Source organism: Cetorhinus maximus, chromosome 8 (genome assembly GCF_964194155.1).
Source record: "Cetorhinus maximus chromosome 8, sCetMax3.hap1.1, whole genome shotgun sequence".
Taxonomy (NCBI): Eukaryota; Metazoa; Chordata; class Chondrichthyes; order Lamniformes; family Cetorhinidae; genus Cetorhinus; species Cetorhinus maximus.
The window spans coordinates 107,384,620-107,412,366 of NC_135886.1; the positions used below are offsets into that span (position 1 = coordinate 107,384,620).

General features: G+C 42.9%; 1 protein-coding gene across 3 annotated transcripts in view; it reads right to left on the minus strand.

Moving 5' to 3' along the window:
- LOC144683859 (stAR-related lipid transfer protein 13-like) overlaps positions 1 to 27,747 on the minus strand; it is a 109,306-nt gene that overhangs the window by 16,752 nt on the left and 64,807 nt on the right. For 2 of the 3 annotated variants that reach the window (XM_078547368.1, XM_078547370.1), the window contains exons 4-11: positions 26,563 to 26,626; positions 22,442 to 23,769; positions 12,059 to 12,232; positions 9,451 to 9,610; positions 7,444 to 7,645; positions 3,943 to 4,153; positions 1,989 to 2,103; positions 604 to 825 (exon numbers count right to left, since the gene is read on the minus strand). In XM_078547368.1, the coding sequence (XP_078403494.1) occupies positions 604 to 825; positions 1,989 to 2,103; positions 3,943 to 4,153; positions 7,444 to 7,645; positions 9,451 to 9,610; positions 12,059 to 12,232; positions 22,442 to 23,769; positions 26,563 to 26,626 (2,476 nt within the window). The remainder of the gene's footprint in view (positions 1 to 603; positions 826 to 1,988; positions 2,104 to 3,942; positions 4,154 to 7,443; positions 7,646 to 9,450; positions 9,611 to 12,058; positions 12,233 to 22,441; positions 23,770 to 26,562; positions 26,627 to 27,747) is intronic. The other variant, XM_078547369.1, reaches the window with a different exon arrangement.

Below are 27,747 nucleotides of genomic sequence, written 5' to 3' on the forward strand. Positions count from 1 at the left end.
TATTCTAATTAGTGGCACAGGGAAGTTGGTATCCTCTGCAGGAAGGGAAAATTAGAGATTAATGCAATGTGGATGACCCAGGTATATCTCAGCCAGTTTGGAGTGGCATTGATGAAGGCCCAGGAGCTACTTGCACATCTTCTCAATTAAGCTTGGCATAGGGAGACCAGAGGGGAGAAGAACAGAGAAAAGTTTGCAATCCTAGCACTTAGTTCCAAATTGTAGAGATTGGACAAAACCATAAATTACACATTAAATTAACAGTAGCGTGCAATTTTTATTCTGAAAGCAAGGAACGGTTTTAGGGCTGCAACATTCAGTAAATTTAGTGTGCTTGTATTCTCAGAACAGTACTACAGATGGTAAACATGCAAAATAAAGTTACACATGCATATGTATGTGTGTATATTATGATGCCATGATTCAAGTGTATATGAATGGTCTACTTTGTTCGTTTGCAGATTGTCCACTCCAGTCTGAATAGAGGAACCATTTGACAAACAAAATTTGGCCAGAAGCTTAACCTTGAAGAAGGATTCAATGGCCATTTGTAATATGACAATTCATTTCAAGAGCCTCAACTTGTGAAAGTTCATCTAATACCTTCTTGTAAGAAAGTTCTGTGTTCACGGGTCCTACAGTGCTGGTCCAGCCTTTAAATTTCTCACCGGCCTCCCTTAGCAGGTCCTGGATAGTGCCCTCCATGTAGTTCATATAGTCCTTAACCCTGCCTTCATGATGTCTCCTGAAGTCTTCCATGGGCAGAGGATGAGCATCAGCTGCAATATAGGAGTTTCGGGACTGCACCATTATATCATGCGGAATCTGGCAAAAAAAGAATTATGCAAAACTTTCAAATTTCAGATCCACTCTCGGTATTTTCTCAGCTACAGCGGTGCTGATCTCTCTTGTAAGTCCTCCAAGTGTCTTATATTCAGGAGTGTGCCCATACTGTCCAATATCTAACTATACGATAGCATAATTCTGTTTCTTATCAGGGAATTGTGTCTCTCACACACAAATACCTACACATAAACCACCACATACACTTCTTCAATCTTTACAAAGGCAGCTGAAACAATTAGTGCGTTACAACTCTTTAAACTGTTTTATTTTACAGATAGCAAGTGAGCTCACAGAGTAACAGGTAACCATATCAGGGCCTAAATTCCAATGCAACCTGACCTGAAAGACAGCTCTGAGCTTCGCATTTCCTTCTTCCTGATTCTTTCCCCTCATCAACCCTCATTAAAGGGATTCTTCCCCCCTTCATCAAGCACTCACTGTTTGTCATGAATGATGCTTTTGCTTCACTCCTTAGGATGGAAGAACCATTGGAGGAAGAGGAACAGCACCAACAGGAGCTTAAGGAACCAGGACAGGCAGCAGGTGAACCTGTTGGAACAGTGCAGGCAAGGGGTGCTGCTCATAAAAGGCCTTACCCAGGCCATGTAATTGCACTGACACATTCAATACTAATATCACACATTGCAATTTTAACCTTTTCATCACCCTCCTTTACTCATAATAGCCAGGTGCTGTTGAAAAATACCAAAGTATGAGCCTCAAATTTTTCTTTTTATTACTTAATCTTTCATGGGATTTGGGCATCACTGGCAAGGCCAGCAAATGTTACCAATCCCTAATTGCCCTTGAACTGAGTGACCTGCTAGGCCATTTTATAGGGCAGTTAAGAGTCAACCACATTGCTGTGGGTCTGGAGTCACATGTAGGCCAGATGAGGTAAGGTCAGCAGATTTCCTTCCCTAAAAGACATTAGTGAACTAGATGGGTTTTTATAACAATCGATGATAGTATCATGGCCTCCATTACTGAGACAAACTTTATACTCCAGTTTTTATTAATTGAATTTAAGTTCCACCAGCTGCCAGGGATTAGAACCCCTGTCCCCAAAGCAATAGCCTGGCTTCAGGATTACTAGTTCAATGACATTACCACTACACCACCATCTCCCCACTTGATAGTACCTGGAAAAGTTTCTTGCACTCTGCAATCATGTGACCCAGTCCCTCAGTTGCTGCCAGGTTCTCATTGAGGTCCCTCTGATCAGGCTTGCTCAGTACACCCCTCCTTCGCATCATCCTGCAAATAAAGCCAGGTAAAATGTGACATCAAAAAACCCAGGCAGAGTTACGTAACACATGCAAGCACATAAGTAGACATCACTGTTACTATGATGCAAACTGTTGACATGTGGTACCACATTAATCAGCTGGACAGATATAATATTGAGCTACAACACAAATCTTCCACATTTCATCAGTATTCATATCAGTTTTGCAATGGAGATGAAGGTTGGCTCTCTTTGATGAAGTTTTTAGCTCTACAGTGGTGCAGATGTCATTTTTTGCCTCTTAGCATTCCAAAATGCTAATGCTGTGGTGTTGCTTATTGTTTTCTAAATCAGTAGGAAGACATCCTTTTGAGGCATCCTTATTAAGAAAAGTGGCTGAACAGTTTCCACCTCCACTGCCTCAGATGAATATTGGGCATCTTCTGGCAAGACAGAGCGCCGAAAATGAAAGTACATCATCGTGCAGGGATCTCCAGCATGTTTGCTCTTAGCAGCAACTCCACTGACTAGGAATGGATGAAAGCTGCATCCTCAAAGACATGCTGTATGACGAGGTTGCAATCGGCATGGGACCAACAGGCTGCCCACGTCTGCAAGGATATCTGCAAGCGAGACTTCAGTTTGACTGAGACTGGAGTGGATGCATGGGAAGTCCTCGCTGCTGAGCGGAGTGCCTGGAGGCAAGCAGCCAAGAAGAGCTTGGAAAAAGCAGAAGCCAAAATGACCAGACGGTGGAAATGTGGGCCTGTTGGAAGGAAAAAGCATCAGCTGACCTGGGGACAATGCTATTCATCTGTGCCAGCTGCGGAAGGGACTGCCACTCACGAATCAACCTCCACAGTCACTACAGACAATGTCCAATACAGAAGAGACATACATCCTGGGCACAGTCCATCGTCTCACAATATGGACAGATGCCAGCATAAGGGATGGGAGGGAAGTTAGTTTTTAGGTTAATCTGCAATGGTCCAATGATGATCCTTTGGCTTGTACCCAGAAATCTGTTTACGTTCTCCTCTTTTTGGTCTGACTTTTTTCAATCTTTTTCCTCCCTTCCGACTTCTCCACATCATCCTGTTTCTTTTTTATCAGGTGAAATTGGAACTAAATTGGGAGGGTGATTTAAATTCAGCCCAGACAAGGAAAATTAAGATTTCCTCCCTCTGAAAGATAACTGGGTGTAAATTGATGCCCTTTTTATTTCAAGGATCTGGTTTTAAAACCCAAAATTATTGTCCCACTAATTTTGAATACCACCTTTTGCTCCTATCTATTTTTTCTACAAGAAATGGTGAAGATAGGAATTTCAGTCCAAACATATTGTTAACTATTCCTCACGGTTTCCAGCCAGCTACTTGGCCAATATGTAGATACCATTATTGAAATTATAACTACTGTATCATCCTTTAACCAAACACACTGTCCAACATGTTCTTTGAATGAAAGGAGGAAGGAGGGTAAGCAAATCAAGACTTACTTGACTTACTTACTTATTACTTACTCAAGACTTACTTACCACACCATCTCCTATTGACTGTCCCAAAATCTTTAAACTGTGAAACTCTTTACTTCCACCTTTCTTCTTTTCCTCTTAAATTCTACCAGCTTCTAAAGCCCTAGTGTGTTGTCAGCTAATTACTATATTTCAAATTACTTCATTTTCATTCGTCTCTTTGAACCCTGGTAATGCATCGTAGGGTGGGCTTTGACCTAGCGCCAAGCTTTCTTAATAAAAAAAGAAAAACAGTGATATCTGATGCCATCGTCAGGTCATTGGCAAGTCTGTCTTTCCTCCACCCCCAAAGAAAACTATCAACAACAGAGTTCCTGTGAACCGCAGAGCTCACCTTGGCGAGGAGGATTCTTTTTTTGGCACATTCAGATGGAACAGAGATGGTGCAAGGCAGACAGCCAGGTTTCCAGCAGTCATTTGGTTCTGCTGTACTGATGCAATGTCACTCAAGAAGTACAACAGCGACTGAAGTACCTCACGATTCTCATCTGGCATCAACACAATGGCAGCCTGAAGGGCTTGGAGTCGTTGATCCTTTGGCACATCTGAGACACAAAAAGAAGGATTCACACACATGGAACTTTACATTCTTACCACTTTAACATTCAAGAAATTCTACCAAACCAAAACCCCACTGCAGACTTAATTACAAAAACAGTACCTTCAAGTATGGGACATAGTCATAACATTCATTTTATATTTATTCATGGGATGAGGGTGTCGCTGACAAGGCCAGAATTTATTGTCCACCCATAACTGCCCTTGAAATACAACTAAGTAACTTAGTAAGCCATTTCAGAGGCCGGTTATGAGTCATCCACATTGCTATAAATCTGGAGTCACATATAGATCATGCCAGGTAGGGGTGGAAGATTTCTTCCCCTAAAGGACATTAGAGAACCAGATGGATTTTTACAACAATCCAGTAGTTTCACGATCACCAAATACTGATACTTGTTATTTATTTAATTTAGATTTACTTCAATAACTGAATTTAAATTCCCCAGCTGTCATAATAGGATTTGAACCCATGTCTCCGGATCAGTAGTCCATGTCTCCGGATCAGTAGTCCATGTCTCCGGATCAGTAGTCCATGTCTCCGGATCAGTAGTCCATGTCTCCGGATCAGTAGTCCATGTCTCCGGATCAGTAGTCCATGTCTCCGGATCAGTAGTCCATGTCTCCGGATCAGTAGTCCATGTCTCCGGATCAGTAGTCCAGTAACTACAAGATGCACTGTAGCAACTTGCCAAGGTTTCTTCGACGGTACTTCCCAAACCCATGATCTCTATTACCAAGTTCAAGGGCTACAGGCTCATGAGAACATCACTACCTCCTAGCTCCCCTATAAGTCATATGCTATCCTAACTTAGAACGTTTCTTTGTCATCATTGGGTCAAAAACCTGGAACTCCCTACCTAATAGAGCTGTGAGAGCACCTTCACTGCACAGACTGCAGTGGTTTAAGGCGGCTGCTCCCCACTATCTTCAAGGGCAACTAGGGATGAATAATGAATACTAACCTTGCCAGCGACACCATATCCGATGAATAAACAAAAAAATCTGACTGCTTCAGATATCATCAGAATAATTGTGAAAATCACATTAAATGTGAAACTCCTGAGGCTCAGAGAATCTCAAAACAAGTATTGTTCAGATCATAGTGGTGGAAAATCTGGTTGAAGAGCTAATCTGTGAACTTTGAGAGTCACAGGTTCTTTGGTCTCAGCATCATAAACAAGCTCAACTTCAGGGAATTGGGTAGCTTAGTGAATTATACACTGGCATTACAAAAAAAGACAAATTTGCATTTATATAGGAACATAGGTGCAGGAGAAGGCCATTCAGCCCACTCCACCATTCAATACGATCATGACTGATCATCCACTTCAAAGCCTTTTCCCCACATTATCCCCATATCCCTTTATGTCATTGGTATTTAGAAATCTGTCAATCTCTGCTTTAAACATACTCAATGACTGAGCTTCCACAGCCTTCTGAGGTAGGGAATTCCAAAGATTCACAACCCTCTGACTAAAGAAATCTCTCCTCATCTCAGTCCTAAGTGGCTTCCCCTTTACTTTGAAATTGTGTCCCCTGGTTCTAGACTCCCCAGCCAGGAGAAACATCTTACCTGTATCTACCCTGTCTACCCCTTTAAGTATTTTGTAGGTTTCATTGAGATCACCTTTCATTCTTCGAAACTCTAAAGAACACAGGCCATTTCCCCAGTCCCTCTTCATAAGACAGTTCCATCATCTGAGATGAAGTCTGGTGAACCTTTGCTGTACTCCCTGTATGGCAATAATATCCTTCCTAAGGTAAGGGGACGAAAACTGCACACAGTACTCCAGGTGCGGTCTAACCAAGGTTCTATATAATTGAAGGAAGACTTCACTACTCCTGTACTCAAATCCTCTTGCGATAAAGGCTAATATACCATTAGCCTTCCTAATTGCTTGCTGCACCTGCATGTTAGCTCTTAGTCCCTTTGTACATCTACACTTTCTAATCTCTCATCATTTAAGAAATACTCTGCACATCTGCTTTTCCTACCAAAGTGGGAAACCTCACATTTTTCCATATTATTTCCCGTCTGCCATGTTCCTGCCCACTCACTAAATCTGTCCAAATCCCCTTGAAGCTGCTTTGCATCTTCCTCACAACACACATTCCCACCTAGCTTTGTGTCATCCACAAACTTGGAAATATTACATTTGGTCCCCACATCAAAATCATTGATATATATTGTGAACAGCTGGGGTACAAGTACTGATCCTTGAGGTACCCCATTAGTCACAGCCTGCCAACCTGAGAATGACCCATTTATTTCTACTCTCTGTTTTCTGCCTGTTAACCAATCCTTAATCCATGCCAGTATATTACCTCCTTTCCCACGTGCTTTAATTTTGCTAACCAACCTCCTTTGGGAGACTTTATCGAAAGCCTTCTGAAAATCCAAGTACGCTACGTCCACCTTTATCAATTCTGTTAGTAACATCCTCAAAAAACTCCAACAGGTTCATCAAACATGGTTTCCCATTTATAAATCCATGTAGACTATGCCCAATTAGATCATTATTATAGCACCTTTCATGTCCCAAAGGGCTTTAGAGCCAAGTAAGTACTAAGTGCAGTTCCTTTTGCAATGTAGGAAATTAGGCAAATTTGCACACACCAAGTTCCAACAAACAGCAATCCAATAATGACCAGATAATCTATTTTTTGATATTGATTGAGGATTAAATATTGGCCAGGACACAGTTTAATGGCCTTGGTTTAATGTATCATCTGAAATATACCATCTCTGGCACTGCAGAATTCCTCAGTGCCCAATTGGGACTTGAACTCCTGTGACTCAGAAGTGAGTGTGCTAACAACTGCACCAAGGCTGACACATATCATCTCTGGGCCATGAAAGGGTAGCCAGCTGAACTGATAGAGAATGGAATTCTCTTGTTTGTTGGATATATGTGATCTACATGAATTGAGTGTGCAATAATCTCAATCCAGATCCTTGTGGGCATGGCCCCACTGCAAAAATTGGCACTAAGTCGACAATTTCTTTCATAGAGTAGCAGGTGTTGGAAAGGGAAATCTCACGTTGGCACAATAGGCATATTGTTGCTTCAGAGTAAAGGGAGTTATACTCTGCAGCTTCCTGTGCAGAATGATAACCCTCACCTTGATAAATGGGGTAACAAGGCTCAGCCTAGTTACAAAGAGAACATCTCACTAAGTTTAAGATATTCAGAACTTAAGGCTAGAATTTATGACATTATAACTCATAATAAGAAGGAAGGGAAAGAAAATGTATTTTCTATATTTCACTCACATTGATAGATCTGTAGAAAAGTTTCTGTCAATTTGCTGGTGAAGATGGGTTCTGGAAGGTCCCGGAAATACTGCTTTAACATGTCGGCTACATCAAATGCTGACTGACCGTGGTAGTTAACATTGTCAGGATTGTTTTCATTCATCTGCCTCAGAGCCTGGATCCGTGATTTCACCCCCGACTTCCTGAAGATGCCAACCTGCTTATAAAATAAAAATAGAAATATGTGCTCATCTTTCTACTCCAAGCAACTCAAATCACTTTTCAGTGGGAGATTTTCTAAATATACAACACAGGCAGCTGATCAGTATCCACCACAGATCAGTACTCGATTCTAAAGAGGCTGTGGACGTCCAGTCATTGTAACAGAAAGGACATGCTGCAAGATTGCAGAGGCCAGCCATGTATGAGTTAGGCAGGATATCAGAGTCAATTTCAGGATTTGTCACAGGGAATAAAAGGACAGACCCCATAGCAAAGAGCAGGGATTTGGGCACATCTGCTTCAACCTCTTCAGTGACTGCACCTATGTGTAAGGTACCTAGAGAGTACAGGTTAATTTAGAGTCCTGGTGTAAAGTTGCAAGTAGTGGGGGAGAAATGACTTTGAAAGATACAGTAGAGTGTAGGAGGTAATTAGTTTATTCTATCTTAGCCATTGCTTTAATGGCTTCCTGCTAGCTGTTCCTTTTTAACTGTGAGGGAATGTCTTGGGGAAATGGGTTTGGATAAAAGCCCAGTCAGGAAGTTGGTACCACAATAAGCATGATGCACTAATGGTCAGCCTCATTCTGTAATGACACTTCTGTGATTTTACAGCTGCTGTGAGTACTGAAGTTACATAACTCAATACACTGGTCCATCCAACAGTGGGAGATTGCCTGCTCTTTAGGGGAAAGGGAATTATATCCTCCTACTTTTGTTGAAGTAAATCTCCCAGCTCCTCTTCTGGCCTTTGAAAGTCATTCACTAGCTGGGGTCCAGTAAGAAGCGCATGAATGACCTTTGTCCAGACTTCTGTCTGGATCATTCATGGTTCAGCCAATTGGAGATATACAAGTCTAGCCTAGTGATGACTTTATTTCCTACTCTTTTCTTTCCTTCTTCCAAACTTAGTGCATGGCTTACCTAGAGTAGCACAATGGAGACTGTCAACTCATTGAGTGGGAATTCATACCTGTAAAGCTATGCCCAACCCCTCCAAACATACCACACGTTGGAACAGCAACATGTTGCACCATTGTACAATTCCACTAAGAAATTTTCACCACCTGTCTGGCCTAGAGTCAAACAAAGGTGCCAGCAATGCAAGGATATCAGTGGTTATCGAATGTTTCTGTGAGGCAACACCTGTAGCTATTAACATACTTCCCAGAACTCCCCACAGTCATTGACATAACCTTGCCAACCCTCCAGGAATATTGAGATTCTCTGGGGGATCCCACCAGACTGAAACACTCAAGATTCTTGTGTTCTATGTTGCAAAGGACAGTGTCAACTATCTACAACAACACTGCGATGATACCAGGAAATGATTGTCAATAAGCATACAGTGCAAGAAATAACATGCTAATAACTTGACAAATGAAGAAAAACCCAGAGGGCATCTGATGACCTGAAAGACCAGCAACACAAAAGCAAGATACTGCAGATGCTGGAAATCTGAAATAAAAACCGAAAATGCTGGAAAAACACAGCATAAAACCCATCACCTCTCTCCAGCTCCAAACACAAGTCATATTGGACTCAAAATGTTAACTCTGTTTCTCTCTCCAGAAGGTACTGCCAGACCTGCTGAGTTTTTCCAGCATTTTCTGTTTTTAATTAGGATCTCTTCACAGACCTTCTATGGGTCAGGGATCCCAGCATGAAAATCTTGTTGAGTCTTGTGGTGTCCTGTTCTGAATAACGCCTGCTGTTAATGATGTCCAAAGAGAATCCTTCTTGGGAACATTACAGCTAGTTCAGATTTGCAGCTAGTTCAGATTCAGAGCACATTCAAACGTACCTGGCCCATGCACTGGCTGCGTAGGTAGCGCATGGCCTGTTGGATGCTTTGAGGTAGAGGCTGTCCTGACCTCTTGACATTTACAATTGGAGGTACACCAAACACATATTTGCTCCTGTAATCTGGTTCCTTGCTCCTTTTCATGAACTTAGGAACACCCCTGTGGGGGAGAGAGTGCACAAGAATTAATAAGGCACCAAATCCTGTGGATTGGTGACAAAATTTAGATAAATAAAATTACAGTAACCCTAATTACTGACAAAATACCTTAAAGACTTGTTCTTTTTATTTTTTTCCTCTTATCCTTGTGATCTAAAAGATGAACTTTATCCTTTGGCCCATCTCCCTCCAACACAACCTTTCTTGCATAGTTTTATTTTCTCAAAGTTTATTACTCATTCCTCCTAAGCTCCAAATATATTGGGTTCAAATCTCCTGACTCTGGACAGGCAAAGGATAGACACCCGTTGAGGCGGAGTTGCGGCCAAATTTGTTGCAGTCTAGCGTTCTAGTTTCCAGTTAGGAAAGCAAACAACATATTAGCCTTTATTACAAAGGGGTTAAGAATATAAGACCCAGTTGCACCATCAACACACAGAGCGAAGATTTATGTCTGCAAGTGGAAGTGGGAAAGTGGAGCACAACAGCAGGCCCGTGAGACCCTAAGGCCCTACAACCTAATGGGTGCTGAAACAAAAATACTCCACCTCCCTTTGCCGTCTTCTAGCGGCTACAGCTGGACACAAGCATGATTCTGAGACTCCCAGTGTATTGCTCAACACCAGCTACTTGCATCCGGGTGTCTGCAACTAGAGGGAATTGAAGTGGGAGGCTGTGAACATCCCATCCCACTTCATGAACATCTGAACACTGGTTCTGTACCTACTGCAGGTGAAGATTTAGTTCTATCCATTTTGCCCAATTTTTCTTCCCAGACTTCAAGAGAAAAGAAAAATGGGGGGAGACGTAGACTTGATTCGTTATCATCCATTTTCCAGTTCCACCAAAGTTGAATTTCAGACCCTAAATTTTGCTTTAGGCTTTTGACTTCTGTATCCTGCCCTCCAGTTCTAGGTTTGCTTTCCAAATTCCTTCCCTTCTCACAGATTGTTTACCTTGCTTTGCCGTGCACCTCTCTCGGTTTGCTTTTACACAAAAAATTTCAATCTGTTTCCACCCTTTGTGAGTTTTTAAACAATTCAACCATAGCGCCCCCCAACCCCACTACCAAGCTCATTTTCCACATTTCCTCCCTCTCTCACTGCTGTGATATGACATAACCTACATCCATTCCCCACAGATGCAAGAAGGAAACCATCTGCAACGTTCTGAGAGTCAAAGGCCAGGGTTGGACCAGCTCCAAGTCCTGTGGATTCCTGTTATTGTGCATTCTCTGTCTGGTTACAGTAAGCATGAAGAGACAATAGCAGGGCTCATATCCAATCGGATGCTTTTTATCTTCAAGGAAACATTAAGAATGAATCCTCTCGATCACCAGGACGCAGTCTAATGACACTGAGTGCATGGCCAGCTCCTGAAACCACCGTACAGATTTCAATTATCAAATGCACAAGGAAGGGAATGTTTTGGCAAGTTACTAACATAAATAATCTGATTTTCCTTCAACTCTGAGGCCACAAGTTCAAATTTCACCAAATACGGGTTGCATCATGGAGTAATGAAACATAGGTCCAGATCCTATCAGAGGGAGGGTCAACCCTACACCTCTCCCATACATTTCCTGGAGGCTGGATTCACATCCTTAGAGGAAAAAGTCTGGAAGTTTATTTTCCACCTGACCTCTTGACCGGAGCATGAGAGATCCAAAATAAAGAGAGCAACAAAACAATCAGGATCTTCCGCTGGCTCAAGTGGGTTGTCCCACTCAAAGTAGGACTGAATCAACCACAAAGATTTCAGGTTTGATTCCTGTATTGCATTGAAGGAGTTGATCTGACCAGGGGTGATGGTGAAAGTTCTACAATTGATGAAGTAGAATTGAAAAATATAATCCAGAACTCCTTCACCTGATCACTTTGCTGTGAGAACTGTGTGTTTGTGATATCTCTGAATACAATTTTGAAAGCATACTATTTGCAATTCATGGATGGGGCATGTCTTAGGGTTCAGATGGCCCTTATAACATATCATCAGAGATTATCATCAGGAACCAATTAGTTATCCAATTTCCTCAATTAGATTCCCATCTACAAGTCACTACTGGATATTTGTTTTCTATATATAAACCATTTTAATCCCTCAATTAGATTCCAGCCTGTAACTCACTCTAGGTATCTATTGCTTTGCATGCAATTTTCTGCATATTGCATTTTGTTACAGACTATTAATATTGCCCTGTATGGGAAGTTCTGCATGTCACTCTCCAGGCTTTCTTTGGATGTCATATATTTCATGTCTAATCAGAATTAGTTATAGGTCTAACTCTGCCACGCAGTATGAGCCGTGGTGAGATAAACACTGCAATTACTCTGCTGGCCTTGGGGCCCATGTTCAAATTCTGCAGTTTGTTTTCAAAGCAAGACAGATACAGCAAATGAGAAAAGTGAGTGAGTTCCCTGGCCGCCCCACAGAAATGTTAGGTACTGACCAGTTCCAGCCCTGTTTGCTGCGGACAGCGTATCTTTCCATGATGGCAGTCAGGCGCAGTAAGGAGAATCGCTGCAAAAGGTTGAGCTGAGCTGCCGACTGTCTATTGATTTCCAACGAAGCAGAGGTCAGGCTTGGACGGTGAGAGTTCTGGAAACTGTGCCAGCGCAGCTTCCTGGTGAAAGAAAATGTAATTATTAACTAAAGGAAACCAAATACCAAGGCTGCCAACACCATACAAGATACTCGAGGCCAAACTCAGCAGGGACAGCATGTCAGCAAATGTCTCACAAGGCACCCACTGGGAACTTCTGCCCTGCGTATGCTGGGACAGAAGAAAGCTCCCTAACGTAAATGTTCCGGGTGGGCATCTGGGCCATTACAGATACTCATCAAAGCAGAGGTTGCAGGTTTTGTCACACTAGTCAGCTGATCAGTTTCTGGCAGCAACCCAACCAGAAGACAGATTTCCAGAAGGTCTTTCAGTTCCCTTGCAAAGGGATCTCTTTTTTTTTCAGGCTTTGTCCATGATTACAATATGTTCAAACCTGTTTATTTCAACATTACATTTTTTTATTGTGCCTCTTTCTTCACTTGTACAATCCCATTCTATTGTGCTTAATTTAAATATTTTATCATTATGCTCAAGTACAATAGTATTTAAATGAGCTGAATAAGTTACTCAGGGGTCTTGGCCAAAGACCCACAGATACTCACAGGGCTGGCCAGATCTGGCTCACCTAAGTCCCAGCCTAATTCATGACCCGTCTGCCACGCTCCCAGCCAAGACTTTTCTGGAAAACCCCACGTAAATTCAGGTCCTCATTGTCTTTACAGGAAAGTTGGCCCTATACTTAATTTTGTTCTAAGTGATTCTTTATAAACCTGGTGCAACAAAGTTATATATTATGATGGGGTTCACACCTGTAATTCCACAGGTAGTGAAGTGCCCACAGCTGTTGGGAAACTGGCTGAGGCATAATTGAAGGTAAACTGCCTTCCTCAGGGAGGATTGAATAACCAGAGAGTAACTTCACCTCGGGTCAGTCTCTCGTGCGGCAGCTGCACGATAAAACTGACCAAGGGTTGGGGGACAGAGGAAAGAGAAACTAAAAGAGTTGCTTCAAAGTGACATGCACCCATTTAATAGCTAGAAAAAGAGATACAAGTTAAAAAAAGGCTATGTTTCAATAATTATGCAGTTTTCACTTTGTTCACTCTACACTCTATACAGGTGTAACTAGTGGGCTATTGTAAACATTAGTGCTTGGGCCTCAGCTATTTACAATCTATATCAGTGACGTAAATGAAGAGACCAAGAGTAATTATCCAAGTTTGCTGACAATACAAAGCAAGGTTGGAAAGTATGCTGTGAGGGGGATACAAAGGTGGCAAAAGGTATAAACAGGTTAAGTGAGTGAGCAGGAGGTGGCAGATGGAAACTAATGAGGCATCCTTGTACATGATTGCAAAGTTAGCATGCAGATACCGCAGCCAGTTAGGAAAGCAAACAATATGTTAGCCTTTATTACAAAGGGGTTAAGAATATAAGATAAAATAAATCTTACTGCAATTTTTAGGGCTTTAGGGCCAGGAGACCACACCTGGAGCACTGTGTACAGCTTTAGTCCCTTAAGGAAGGATATACTTACCTTAGAGGGAACGCAACAAAGGTTCACTAGGCTGATTCCTGAGATGTGGAGAGATTGAGTAGATAGGCCTATATTCCCTAAACACAAAATTCTTAAGGGACTTGACAGGGTTGATGCTGGGAGGATGTTTCTCCTGGCTGGGGAATCTAGAACCTGGTATCACAATCTCAGGATAAGGGTTGGTCATTTAGGACTGAGATGTATAGAAATTTCTCCATGCAAAAGGCAGTGAATCTTTAGAATTCATTGGCTGTGGGTGCTCAGTTAAGTATATTCAAGTCAGAGATTGTGGTAATCTGAGGTGCAATACAACTTTGAGAGAATGTGAGCAGATTGATCATGTGACTGTATGACTCAGTTGCTTGTGGCGCGGGTTACAATGTAAAGGGTAGTTTAGAGTAGGGTCTGGTTGGAGAAGCATACATCATGTTAGTGCTCTGCTATCTGTGTAAAGAAACAACATGTGCTTCATCTTATATTGGTCTCTGCATCTGCAGTATATTGTTACCAACTCACCAGCCATTAGATAGGCATGCAACTGCGTTCGCGAGCAAAATGACCCAACTATAGAACATAACAACTGGCGACGAAGCAAAACACAACCAGTCGACAGCACCAAGGAAAGCCACTAAAACTCAGCTGAAGTGCATCAGCCGGGCCTTGCAGGCCGATTGTAAGTACAGCCCTCACCATAGTCGTCAAAGTTATCTCCCTCCAGTATGGCACAATTTGGCCTCATCGAAACGTTTGATCAGACCATCGATGACTGGTCACATCTTTTTGGCCGATGACATATTGGAAGAGGAGGAAAGTCGGGCAATCTTCTTATCGACATGTGGCAGCAAAACATACGGCCTAATTCATAGTCTAATGGCACCCAATGCCCCAGATTCCAAGAGCTTTGATGAGTTGGTAAATCTTGTGAAAAGCCATTTTCAGCTGAAACCCTCGATAGCAACGCGCATTTTAAATTTAATTTGAGGTGGTGCGCTCCTGGAGAGACAGTCGCTTGCTATGTAGCCGCCTTAAAACAATTGAAAGAGCCGAGAGTTCAGGACGTCGATTGTTGACATGTTAAGAGACCGATTAGTGTGTGGGATTAACGAAGACACCATTCAAAAAAGATTGTTGTCAGAAACAAATTTAGACTTCAGCAAGGCGCTGGAGTTGGTGCTTGCAATGGAGAGCACAGTCAGGGGTTCAGAAGCAATCAAGGGAGAACAAAATGGCGCCGTTCTTCGCATCCGGAGGGAGGCACTGGTTAGAAATAGTGCGGAAACGCTGGGCTCCACGGAAAGGCAGGAAACAGCCACCATTAACAGACCAGCAAAAAGCAATGGTTTAACAGAGAAAACCCACAATAATAACAACAGAAATGGAACCAGACAGCCTGCAAGCGAATGACAATTAAAAGAACCGAGTGTTTTTACTGCCATTGCAATGGGCACATTATGCAATATTGTAGACAGATTGAGACAAAAAATTTTTTTAAAATGCAGAAATCATGAAAGCCACATAATAGAGGAACCAGAAGAAACAGAGTCAGACATTTACTCACCACACAACATAAAAATGGGTAAAACAGCCAATTTACGTGAAAGGGGAAGTCAACGGAAAATCCACCTGAATGGAGGTGAACACAAGGGCATCCACGACAGTTATAGGGGAACATATGAACGGAGGAGGCCACTCATTAAATCTGGAAAATTCAGATGCTAAATTAAAGATGTATACTGGTGAAGACATATGAGTAAGAGGTATATGCAAGGTTCCAGTACAGTTTGAAAGCCAGAAACAGAAAATGCTGGAAAACTCAGCAGGTCTGACAGCATCTGTGGAGAGAGAAACAGAGTTGACGTTTCGAGTCCATATGACCCTTCTGAAGATAGTCTCCTAATGGACCCCTGATAGTGGTAGCAGGAGAGGGTCTAACTCTTCTTGGTCAGAACTGGCTTAAGGAAATAAAGTTGGAGTGGACTAAGATTTTTTGACTCAGAATTAAAGATCTGCAAGGCTTATTACAGAAATATGCTTCTATGTTCAGGGAAAAGCTTGGGAAGATTCAGGAGCTGCAAGCTAAAATCCATATGGATCCCAAGTAGACCCCCAGATACTTGAAGGCGAGCCAGTCCCCTATGCATTATGAGAAAAAGTTGATGTTGAATTGGACAGGCTGGAAAGGTTGGGAGTCTTACAACCTGTAAAATTTTCCAAATGGGCAGCGTCCATAGTTCCAGTACTAAAGCCTGACCAGAGTGTGCGAATATGCGAGGACTACAAGTTGACCGTTAACAAAGTGGCCAGACTTGACAGGCATCCTATACTGAAAATTGATGAATTGTACTCCAAGCTGACAGGGGGAACCGCATATATGAAACTCGACATGAGCCACACTTACCAGCAAGTCAAGCTAGAAAAGGCCTCTCAGGATTTTGTGACCACCAACACACATAGGGGGTTATACCAATATACCATGATACCCTTCAGAGTCTCATCAGCTTGTGCCATTTTCCAACGGACTATGGAAAATATACTTCAAGGTTTGCCCCATGTTGTGGTTTATCTCGATGATGTCCTAGTAACAGGACAAACTGATGAAGAACACCTGGCTAACATGGAAGAGGTATTGAAGCATTTCTCACAAGCTGGAATACGTTTGAAAAGGGAGAAACATATCTTCCAAGCAAAAGAAGTGATTTACCTGGGTCATAGGGTCGATTTGCAGGGCCTTCACCCAGTAGAAGACAAGGTGAGAGCTATTCGTGAGGCGCCAGCCCCGAGAAATGTCACAGAACTCAATTCCTTCTTGGGAATGATTAACTACTATGGTCGTTTTCTCCCAAATTTGTCAACAGTACTGGCTCCATCATACAGGTTACTCAAGATAAACCACAGGTGGACTTGGCAAACTCCACAACAACAGGCTTTTATGACAGTAAAGCAGCTGCTACATTCATCGGCCCCATTGGTACATTTCGGCCCAAAGAAAGAATTCATTTTAACCTGCGATGCATCACCTTACGGAGTAGGGGCAGTACTCTCCCATCGGATGGCGGATGGCTCTGAACAACCCATTGGGTACATCTCAAGAACACACAGTGTTGCAAAACGAAGATACTTACAGATAGATAAAGAAGGTTTATCCATTGTATTTGGTGTTCAGAAGTTCCACCAATACATCCATGGTCGCCACTTCCGATCACAAGCTACTACTAGGTTTGTTTGTGGAAGGCAAGGCAATAACTCCAATTGCCTCTGCATGCATCCAAAAGTGAGCACTGATTCTAGCTGCTTATGAATATGCTTTCATCCACTGGCCGGGAAGCCAGATTGCAAATGCCAAAGCACTGAGCCAATTACCTCTAAAAGACAGCAATGTGAACGTCCCAATTCCTCAAGAACTTGTCTTGTGATTAAACTTTCTGGACTCGTCACCAGTAAATGCTGAACAAATCAGAGAATGGACAGACCACGATCCAGTCTTGTCTCACATCAGGGATGGTCTAATGAACCAAAGTCGAATGAAATGAAGCCCTATTTTAATAGGGGATATGAGCTCACCTGCCAGGATGGCATCTTGCTGTAGGGAGCGAGAGACATTGTGCCTCCAAGAGGAAGACAACCATTATTAACTGAATTGCATAGTGCTCACCCCAGCATCTCTAGAATGAAAATGTTGGTGTGCAACTACTTATGGTGGCCAGGGATTGATACAGAAATCGAAAACTTAGTCAACAGCTGCACGCAGTGCCAACAGGTACAGAAATTGCCTCCTTCTGCTGCACTGCATCCCTGGGAATGTCCAGGAAGGCCATGGGTCTGCCTCCATATTGTGGGGTCTTTTTTGGGCACAATGTTCCTCTTGCTTATAGACACTCACTCCAAGTGGATGGATGTATATAAGGTGAGGTCACCCACATCTGCCGCCATCATAGACAGATTGCATCATAATTTTGCGATATACGGTTTACCAGAGATAAGAGTGTCTGATAATGGAACGGCATTCACCAACGGAGAGTTTCAGAAATTTACAAGTCTCAGTGGCATTACACATGTTAAGACCTTGCCATACCACCCGGCATCCAATGGTTTGGCCAAGTAGGCAGTCCAGACCTTCAAGTCTGGAATGAAAAAACTGGATGGAGACTCCATTGTAACTGGATTATCACATCTCCTGCTCAGCTATAGGACTACTCCACAAATGACCACCGGTATTGCCCCCCCCCAGAGTTATTAATGAAAAGACGTCTCAGGACATGTTTGAGTCTTAGAAGGTCGAATTTAGATGGGAGGGTAGAGAGAAGTCAGAATGTCCATAAAAATGGACACGATTACCACAGTTGTGAAATAAGCTTCACTGTTGGAGACACAGTTTTTGCAAAGAACTTTGGGGATGGGCCCAAATGGCTAATGGTGAAGTCAGTGCAGTGACAGGACTCCTGTCCTACCACATATCAGTCGAAGGTCAGATCATGTAAATCACCTCAGGAAAAGGGAAACAAATCTACAAGAAAGGATGTGCCAAACATTCCTGTTGGAGTCTACACCACAGGTAGAAGGAACTCCCCTTGCTTTGGAAGTACCTGTAGAACCTGTTGAGCGTGAGATTCGAAGAGACAAACTTACACGTTCCTATTGGAGAGCCTAGTGGACAGATAACTCCTGAAAGGCCTCAGATAAACCATCCGAAGTCATAGAACTATGACAGTCGAAACGTTTGAAGTAGTCTCCTGAGAGACTGAATTTGTAAATAGTTCATTTATGCAAATAGTTGATATGTTGTAAAGATTGTAAATTGTACTTTCAAGTAAAGAGAGAGGGAAGTGCTAATCTGAGGTGCAATACACCTTTAAGAGAATGTGAGCAGATTGACATGTGACTGTATGACCCAATTGCTGTGTAGCGCAGGTTACAATGTTAAGTGTAATTTAGAGTAGGGTCTGGTTGGAGACGCACACATCATGTTAGTGCTCTGTTATCTGTGTAAATAAACAGCATGTACTTCATCTTATATTGGACTCTACATCTGCACTATATTGTTGCCAACTCACCAGTTATTAGATAGGCGTGCAACTGTGTTCACAAGCAAAGCGACCCAACCGTAGAACATAACAGAGATTAATAATTTTTTAGATACTAAGAGAAACAAGGGGTTATGGGGCTAGTGTGGGAACGTGGAGTTGAGGTAGGAGATCAGCCATTAATTCATTGAACAGTGGAGTAGGCTGAAGGACAGAATGGCCTTCTCCTGCTCGTATTTTTTATGTTAAGACGTTCCATAACATCTTGTGATCACAGGGCACTGATAAATACAGGAGGTACTCTGTGGGACACTGATGTGCTCAGTTTAATTCAGTCTCTTGGATAAACACACTGGACAGGACTGGCTAGTCTCTCATCACAGGAAACCCTTTGTGAAGATGAGGCAGAGATAGAAATCTATGGCAAAACAATGTCTTATTCAAAAGGCACCAATGAACTTTTGAAACCCAAGCAGAGGAGAGCCGATTGATAATATACAAACTATGAAATAGCTTGTTTTATTTCAGTGGAATGTTGCAGTTCAGTTCTAACTATTTTTTCTCTCAATTAACTCCTGGTTCTCCTGAAGGCACTGATTGTCATTCAGAAACCACATTCTTGATTTGAGAGTCTATATTGAGCATGTTGGCAGGACATTTGGCCATGGGGACATTACAGTAAAGTTTAAATCTTGCCCTCACTCATTGTCCACTAACATGCAACTTCCAACAGGTAGTGACCATAAATGGGAATCCCAGCTGATTTCCTCATTCCCAATTCCCCACCCCGCCCACTTCCAGCCCAAGAAAGATGCGGCCAGATGCTGTACCATAACTGCTGCTTTAACTCAAACCAGCCAATTCAGCACAGGCCAGGAGCAAGCCTTCGCTAAAACATCTGCTGACTTACTGCAATTAAATGGAGCAATTACAGACAGCTGCATAAATATTCAAAACAAATGTGAAAATTAGATACAAGAAGTAAGTTTTGCATTCACATCGTAAAACATCTCATTCAAACACCTTTCAAATTGCTTCAAAAATGAAATTACTTTGAAGTAAAGTGACTACTGTTATGGAGGCAAATGCAGCAGCCATTTTGCACAAAACAATATATCACAAACAAAACTAAAATGAACATCCAGTTAATTCACTTTTGATGGTTTTCATGAATTGGGAATGTTGGCCAGAACTCCCTGCAAATATGGGCCCTTTAATAGTCACTTGAACCACAAACCTCAGTCTAACGTCTTACCTGAGGAATGAAATAGCAAGTTATCAAATAGCATAGCAATCTCCAGTCATCTGCACTGGGAACTGTTTTGGTTACACTTGGTATATGATATAAAACATGATGTCACAAGGCAGATTTCCATCTTTACATTTTGAAGAAAGCAAACTTTGGCAGGTTTTGTCCTGCAAAACTCACCAACAGGTATTCCTTTCCAAACACTGCCCTGACATTGTGTATTACTCAGGCAGTAAATTAAAAACCTAAGCACATATATCACTGCGCACACCGTGTACAATACGATAATAAGTACGATATCCACCCCTTCTGAAATTGCCCCTTCCCCAGAAAGGGGGAGGGTTTGTTAAACACACCCCGAGGCAGAATTTTGCGTGCCACGGGCAGACGCGCACTTGACCCAATTGGGAGTAAAACAGTGTGTGATGACATCGGGCGAGCGTCCTGACGTCATCACACGCTCGCACGATATTTCAGTCGGCAGGCGCGGGCAAGAGTCAGCAGCAAGCCTGCTGAAAATTAGGAGGCCTATTGAGGCTACTTATCAATTAATTCAATCCTATTTTTCGCTGCCCATCCAACCTTATGGGTGGCGGGTGGGCGAACAGGCCAGGCAGTCTTTGCATTTTTTAGGAAACCTCATCTACAGGTGGGGATGAGGTCTCCAACAGTAATTTAACAAAAAAATAAAAAATTTTACACATCATTTTTAATATGTCCCTGTTCATGTGACTGAGACACATGTGGGGACATGTTCCCCTTATTTTTAAAGTCTTTATTTTTAATTGTGAAATTCTTCAGCTCCCTGAGGAAGCTCTATGTCTTCAGAGAGCTTTCAGTGTACGCTCCCCCATGTATGCGTAGACTTTAGTGCACACGCTCCTCCCGCCCCCACCTCGGCAGCACTGAGCATTTCAGCACACCTTTCATGCTGGCTGGCCGTTAATTGGGCAGCCAGCGTGAAATCGCGGTCGGGGCCCAATCACGGGCGGCGGGCCCTTTCGGTGCCGTTCCCGGGTCCACCCACCATGCCCACCCAACAAAGGGAAAATCCTGCCCCTGGTGTTTTTCAGTAGCTGACCAATAGTTTGGATCCTTTATCTGTCTGGAGATATCTAATTTCAGCCCAGGCAATGAATGGTAGAGGACATACAATTACATTAAGGTCCTCTGGGCATGGATGATGTGAAATTGCAAGGGCAGTACCTCACTCAAATAACCATTCTTCATGCGGGAACTTAAACAGTGGATATCTGGTGGTTGCCTGACTAAGGGTTACATCATAGCTTTCTTCATCCTCTCCTTATCCAACGTTCACACATATGATTACAAGCAAGACTTGTGGACTGCAGAGAGCAAATTCAAAGGGAATTATACAAAGGCCATCTCCATTTCATAAGCCAAGCCTGGCCAACTGGAGCCAAGTCATCTGCTAGGGCAAAGAAGCCCTGCAACCTTCCTTTCAAATTCTTAATTGTTGAAACATCAACAATCTCAGTAAGCCAGTCAAAGGAATATACACCTTTGTCAAAATCAAAGTGGAGAGGTGGGAATCATATGGCATGACCCACATCCCCCCCAACCAGCTGGAAGAACAGTTATACTGTCTTGCTGTACTGCAGATCAGTCTGCCATCTTCCACCTACCAAGCAGCAGCACAGAAAAAGGGCTCTGTCCAGGTTTGAATGCCTGGCCCCCATCTACACTGTTTCTACTGGAACTTCTGTACCATCGCCTACAAGGCTAATTAATCACTGCATACCTATCTCATCATAGAAGTCATCTCTCCTGGAAAAATGAATTATCTAGCATAAGTTTTCAACCTCTGTGAAGGAATACACCCTAGGACTTTGATTCTGGACTCATGTGAAACAATAATTATTTGCCCTGTGGCCTTTGCCCTGTAAATCTTTCTTTCTCTATCCCTCATTTATTGTAGGAATGCACAGGGGACTACATAGTGACACCCCCGCCTTTCGCATATTGAGTGTGTGGGAATAAATTACCCCTCTGAGTTCACCTTATCTCGAGTTCGCTATGGGGTTATTAATAAAACTTGGATCACACCAAAACTAATGGGTTGGGAAATACACCACCGCTTACAAAGTCGGGGGGTGGGGGGGGGGTGGCAAAAAAACGCCTTTCTGTTTACAGACGGGTGGTGAGAAGAGAATAATCAGGGAATGTTTAAATTAACCCCCTCTTGCCCGTAACAATTACAATGGATAGAGATCAGAAATAGGAAGCCTAGGCCAATGTCATTGTAACAGACTGTAGAGTACCTACTGTCACCCTGGCTGAGATTACCTAATTCAGGACAAACCTGTACTCAAGCTGGAACTCCCCTAACCTTTAGAACTCAGTTCCACAATTCACTGAGCAAAGTAATTAAGACAGCCTGAAAAATGGTGTTTTATTGATGTCTGTGACTATTTCCCAACAGAAGGTCACAAGTCACTAACCTGTTTGGTCTGGTTAGTGAAGCCCCTACTCCAGAATCTCTTCGTTCCCTCATCTCTATCTCTTCAGTTTCAATTAGTGAATTCCCAGTACTGTCAAAATCACTTGCAGAGGTCCCCGCATCAGACATGGAACGGTCTTCAAAATTCAGACCTGGCAAAGGAAAAACCGTCTCTCCAGTAGAATCAGACTCTGTGTCATTAAATTCTGTGCCTATCATTTTTGACCAGAGGCCTACTGACTGCTGTAATCCATTGACATGCTTCAAAACATCATCTAGTTGTTTAAAGACGTCCTCGCGCCCGAGCATGTCATCGTATGCATGAGTCTCAGGCACATTGTCATAAATACTCTGCTTGCTCCCCGTGGAACTACATGAACCCCTTTGTCCCTGAAATGCAAATTGAAAATTGTTGATGCTACTGCAGGTGGACATTCCAAGGGACAGATTTTCTGATCTCCAGTTTACCAGATGGTCATCCGTACCCGGACACAGGCTTTCTATTGAGAGGGCTTTGGGGAAGGTCCCTACTTTGTGGTTTGTGGGGACACGGACAACGTAGTCTTCATGCAAAAAAGGTTCAGCTCTTCTATTATGGTTGGAGGCCATAAGCCCCATTTCATAGTCCTCCAAGTACAATCCACAATGTATTGTGCTGTGGCTACTTCTAGAGTTGAAGACTTTAGAATGTTCTCTGTATCCAGAGTCAGCAAGAGATGCAACACCAGATTGAGTTATATCCTTCGTTAATCCCTTTGGGCTCTCATTCTCAGTTTTCAGAGGACTCTTATTCTGTAAAGGTTCACACAGCTGTTGTGAAACTGTCCTGACACTTCTTGGCTCTTTGCTCTTTGAAACAGTTTTGCCTTTACCCCGAAGAGTTCTAAATCGAAGGGACTCAATTCGTCTCAGAAAGCTCTTGGTCCTGTGTTTTCTGGGGTTCTCCAGGAAGTCTGGAGTTGTTTGTGTTCCAGTGGAAACAAAGTTGTCACTTGAGCAGCTATCAGTCTTTCTCGCAGCTTGGGGATGAACCATCATGACAGTCCTTGGATTTTCCTTTGATTCCAGCTGACCACCTGAACATTGAGCTACCAACACCTCTTGGACGCTCCCAGCACTGCTGCTGCTCCGCACAGAACTGGCCTCGGGATCACTGAGGTCAGAGAGCACACTCTCACGACTGGCCGACTCCTTCATTGTTGAGTTTAGGATCTCAGTACGGTTCGACAGGAAGTCAACGGTTGTCAGCCGAGACCATCTTTTGCTCTCTCGCTGGAATGCCCAGCGATCACTGATAGCACAGAGGTCGTCTTCTTCAGAATCGTCACCCTGGAATAATAATGGCACCATGGTTACAAGAGGGTTGCATCATGAGAAAAGGACAACTGAAAACACTGCCACTGATTGTGTTCTTCCCTGCTCCCAAATACCACATGAAAAGTGAATGCTATTCCTTTGCTCTTGAACAACACTGCACACAATCGTCTCTTATAGCTTTTCTGGTATCTGTACCTGACTCTTCTTGGAGAGAGCAGCGATGTAACTTACCTTCATATGAATATTAGAGGCCTTTGCACACAGATTTCCTCTAATAGTAACAGGTGTAAAGTACTCCCTGAAAAATCTGGCACCAATGATCCCAGAGTTCCATTTTATGCTAACTGGCTTAAGGGACAGACTAGTACAGTACAGAAAATCTGCTGTTTTTAATTTTTTTGTACTTCATTGGCTATGAAACTCTTTAGGACATCCTGAGGTCATAAGGACTAAATAAATGTTATTTTTTTCTCAGAATTAAAAATGGCTTTTTTTTGGTAATATAGGTGTTGCAGAATATTGTTACTCATTTGAAGTTAGTGATGGCGGTTATATTCATTACTTTGCTATTCTGCACCCCACCTCTTTTTTCAATATTGCTTACTTGGAGCCACATGTAGGAAACAACCACAAGCCCTCAATACAGCTGCTAAAGTCATTCACCTCCCCCTTTCCTGAGCTGCCAAAAAAACTTTTCAAACCAGAGAGCAGAATTCCCCCTCCCCCAGACTACCATTACACCATGAATAAAGAGAAGCCTCAGTTAAAACAACACCTTCCTCCTATTTTCATGTCATTACACTTCACACCCCTATGAGGTTTTCCTGTGTCTCAACCCACTGCCTGGCACAGCAGTGCCATCTTCTTATCAACTCACTGTTAAAGCAGGCTACTGAGGCACCTAGAGAGCTCTTAGGATGCTGCGTGCTAATGTTGAAAGCATCCCAGCAAGCTAAAGGAAGATTTGATTAAGGCTGCAGAAGAGGGACAATAAAACTAACAGCAAGCCTTCCAAATATCTTATCCCACTTTCAGGTCCTCCACCAGTGGCAAAAAGCATACATTAGGCTACACAGTTGACAATTACACTACATGTCAAAGCTAGCGTTGAACAGGGAATTTCTGTACCATGTAATACTCTGGATGGAGGAATTCTTTATGATCTGCAGGTGGACAGTGTGATCTGGATTTTCACCAAATCGGAATGATTCGGGAGCCCTTTAAAATGGTGGCCTTGTCCCAATTCAGGGATTCCCAACCCCATGCCCTGGCTTTTTAATTTCAGGAGTGCCTTTAAAAGTGTGCAGGCTAATTCCTGTTAAAAGCCTGCATCCGGCACTCTCGACCTGACCAGCTCCATTGCAGGGGTCGATATCTCCTACTCCTCTGCAATTTTCATGGAGTCAGGCCAAGTTATAAAGAGTCGTGGTTCACAGGCCCTCAGAGGAGTCATGAGCCCTTATCTGCATGAGAGGACTTTTTAAAAGCTAAGTTCAATAGCTCCTTCTTTTGCCCTCTATACTAAGCTCTGCCCTTCCACCCACTTCAATGGCCCCTCATGCCCCCTATCCATGACCACTGATCCACTATACACTACCTAGAACCAATGAACCATATAGTGTTTAGTGGTATGTGTGATTAAAAAAACTTTGGAAAAAAAGTAATTCATTCAAAACTTTCTCCTTGGCTGACAAAAAGTTATTTCACCACAAGCTAATAAAAGTGTCAACCAGACCTTCTAAAGTATAAATAACAAAAAACAAACCCTTGAAACCATTTAACTCATGGAAACAAACATTATGAAATTGACAGCAGAGATCAGAGAGCCTGAGCTGTCAATCAAACAATGTTTTCCCTCCGCAGCGGGTGTTTTAGTATTCTAATGGTTGTCTGGGCTCTCAGCCAAACATACATAATGAGGTTTGAGGGTGTAATGAGGGTCATGGGAGGCTGATGGAATGGCAGAGCTTGGCATAGATGACATGAGGGGCCATAGGTGGGTGGGGGCATGAAGTGGCATGAGGCATGGGGAGTGTGAGGGGGTGAGAGGGTGTGAGGGGCGAAGGCTGGAGGGCCTTTGTGTTCTTATTTTAATTGGGACGAAGTTCCACTGCACCAAAGCGGGCCTCAACAGCCTGCCTCCACACACAGCAGCCTGTGGCTGCTTCCAAACTTCTTCCAAGGTTGGCTGGTCTCACTCCAGCCCACACCCGGCCCTTGACAATGTAGAACGCACCTTTGCGGACAATTTCTCCCAAGGCAGGCGGACTGAGCCAGGAATTTTCCGACTCCCACTACCCGCCTCAAGGATGAAAATCCAGGTCAGTGTGTCTGTATTGGTACAAAATCCAGATGCAGGGGTGGGGGTGGGGGCGGGGGCACCTTTATCCTGGTACAGAATTAATGATGGAACAGCAACTCTCTGTACTGGTACAGAACTCAGGAGGTGGAGCAGGGAGCCTCTTATACTAGTACTAGGCCCAGGGGGTAGATCAGGATTGTGTGTACCCATAGAACAGAACAGTTGATCTCTAAGCTCTTATGACTAATTCCGCTACAGATTCTATCTTGGACATAGCTACATCACACTAGACTCTGTTCCCATCAGTTTGATTGTCAAAACTATCCTTTTTTAAAAAAAATATTAGCCAATGCAGCTATTCCAAATCATGCCAAAACAATGAAGAAAAAGATGTTTCCTCATGTGCTAAAACAGCTTTGGAACTGGTAGCTAAGCCTTTGACCGTAAAAGCACTGTAGGAAAGTAGTTGCTAGAAATAAATACAATTCTCCAAGGGTGCTTACCAACTTCCTGTTAGTGTTGACATCAAGCTTTATAGAGGCATATTTATTCAAGATCATCAGCCGCCTGAGGAGAAACAAAATCAAATTAAAGCTACGATGTTTTATCCACATGACTGATTTACAGAAGTAACTCACAGTAAGATCTCAGCTGCGAAACCTCTTTAAATTGGGACTTTTTTGCAGGATAAAGATGTGATGTCATTCAGCAGCCTCACTCCTGTAACACTCAGGCATCTCCTGCATGATACTTCCCATACTCCCCCACTTAAATTTCTTCCCTTCTCTCCTGATGGTGTTGACATACGCTGTTGTACAATTCCACAGGTATAGGGTGCCCCCCAGTACCTTGTTCAAATCCCCAATCTTTATTGATGGATCACTCTTAAGGTCCATCACAGCTAAAACCTACTGACTATACCTGGCATTCACTTCCCATCATGACTTGCTGATCAGAAACATGAACTGGAGGTGTGCTGGTCCCTGTCTAGCCAAGGAGCAATTCTGGCACTCCTGAGATCAGATAACTCTGCACAGACGAAGGATCAAACTTAGTACCTTTTCTCCCTGCATCACACAGCATGAAACTAGGCATCGCGTTTACCCCTTCAACCGTCCGTATTCTCTAATACTATGAATATTCTTTCCTCAATATTGCAGGAGTCTGTCAAGTTTACTTTCAAAATTTAATTTCTGGTGGATAAAGTGAATGACACATTTACTGGGGAAAACCCCACTGGAAAGTAGAAATCAAATGTTGATTTTAACTTTGCTTAGGGGGGCTGAATATCCTGAACATCTCTATGTTCTCAGAAACAGAATACAAACTTTACTAAGGACTGTTTCTCTTACAGTTTCCATCTCTATCCCCAGCCAACCATATTCTTATGTGCCTGCACAGGCTGCCCCGCTTTTGATACTCCCAACCCTGACCTTTATTTACATTAGTTGGTCTCATATTAAAACTAAATCTCCCTAAAAATTACTCTTTCTCATTATTTACTCATTTATTGTTCTCCTCCTCCCCACCTCATCTCAACTTCCCCCCAAACATTATTTTATTTAATTTGATACTGGTGATAGACGGATGAGAAATCTCAGCAAATGCACCAAAAAAAGCCCAAAAACACTTCTCTCAAGAGTTGTGAAAAATCCTCGGACTTCAGGATATAAAACCCTAGGGTTAAC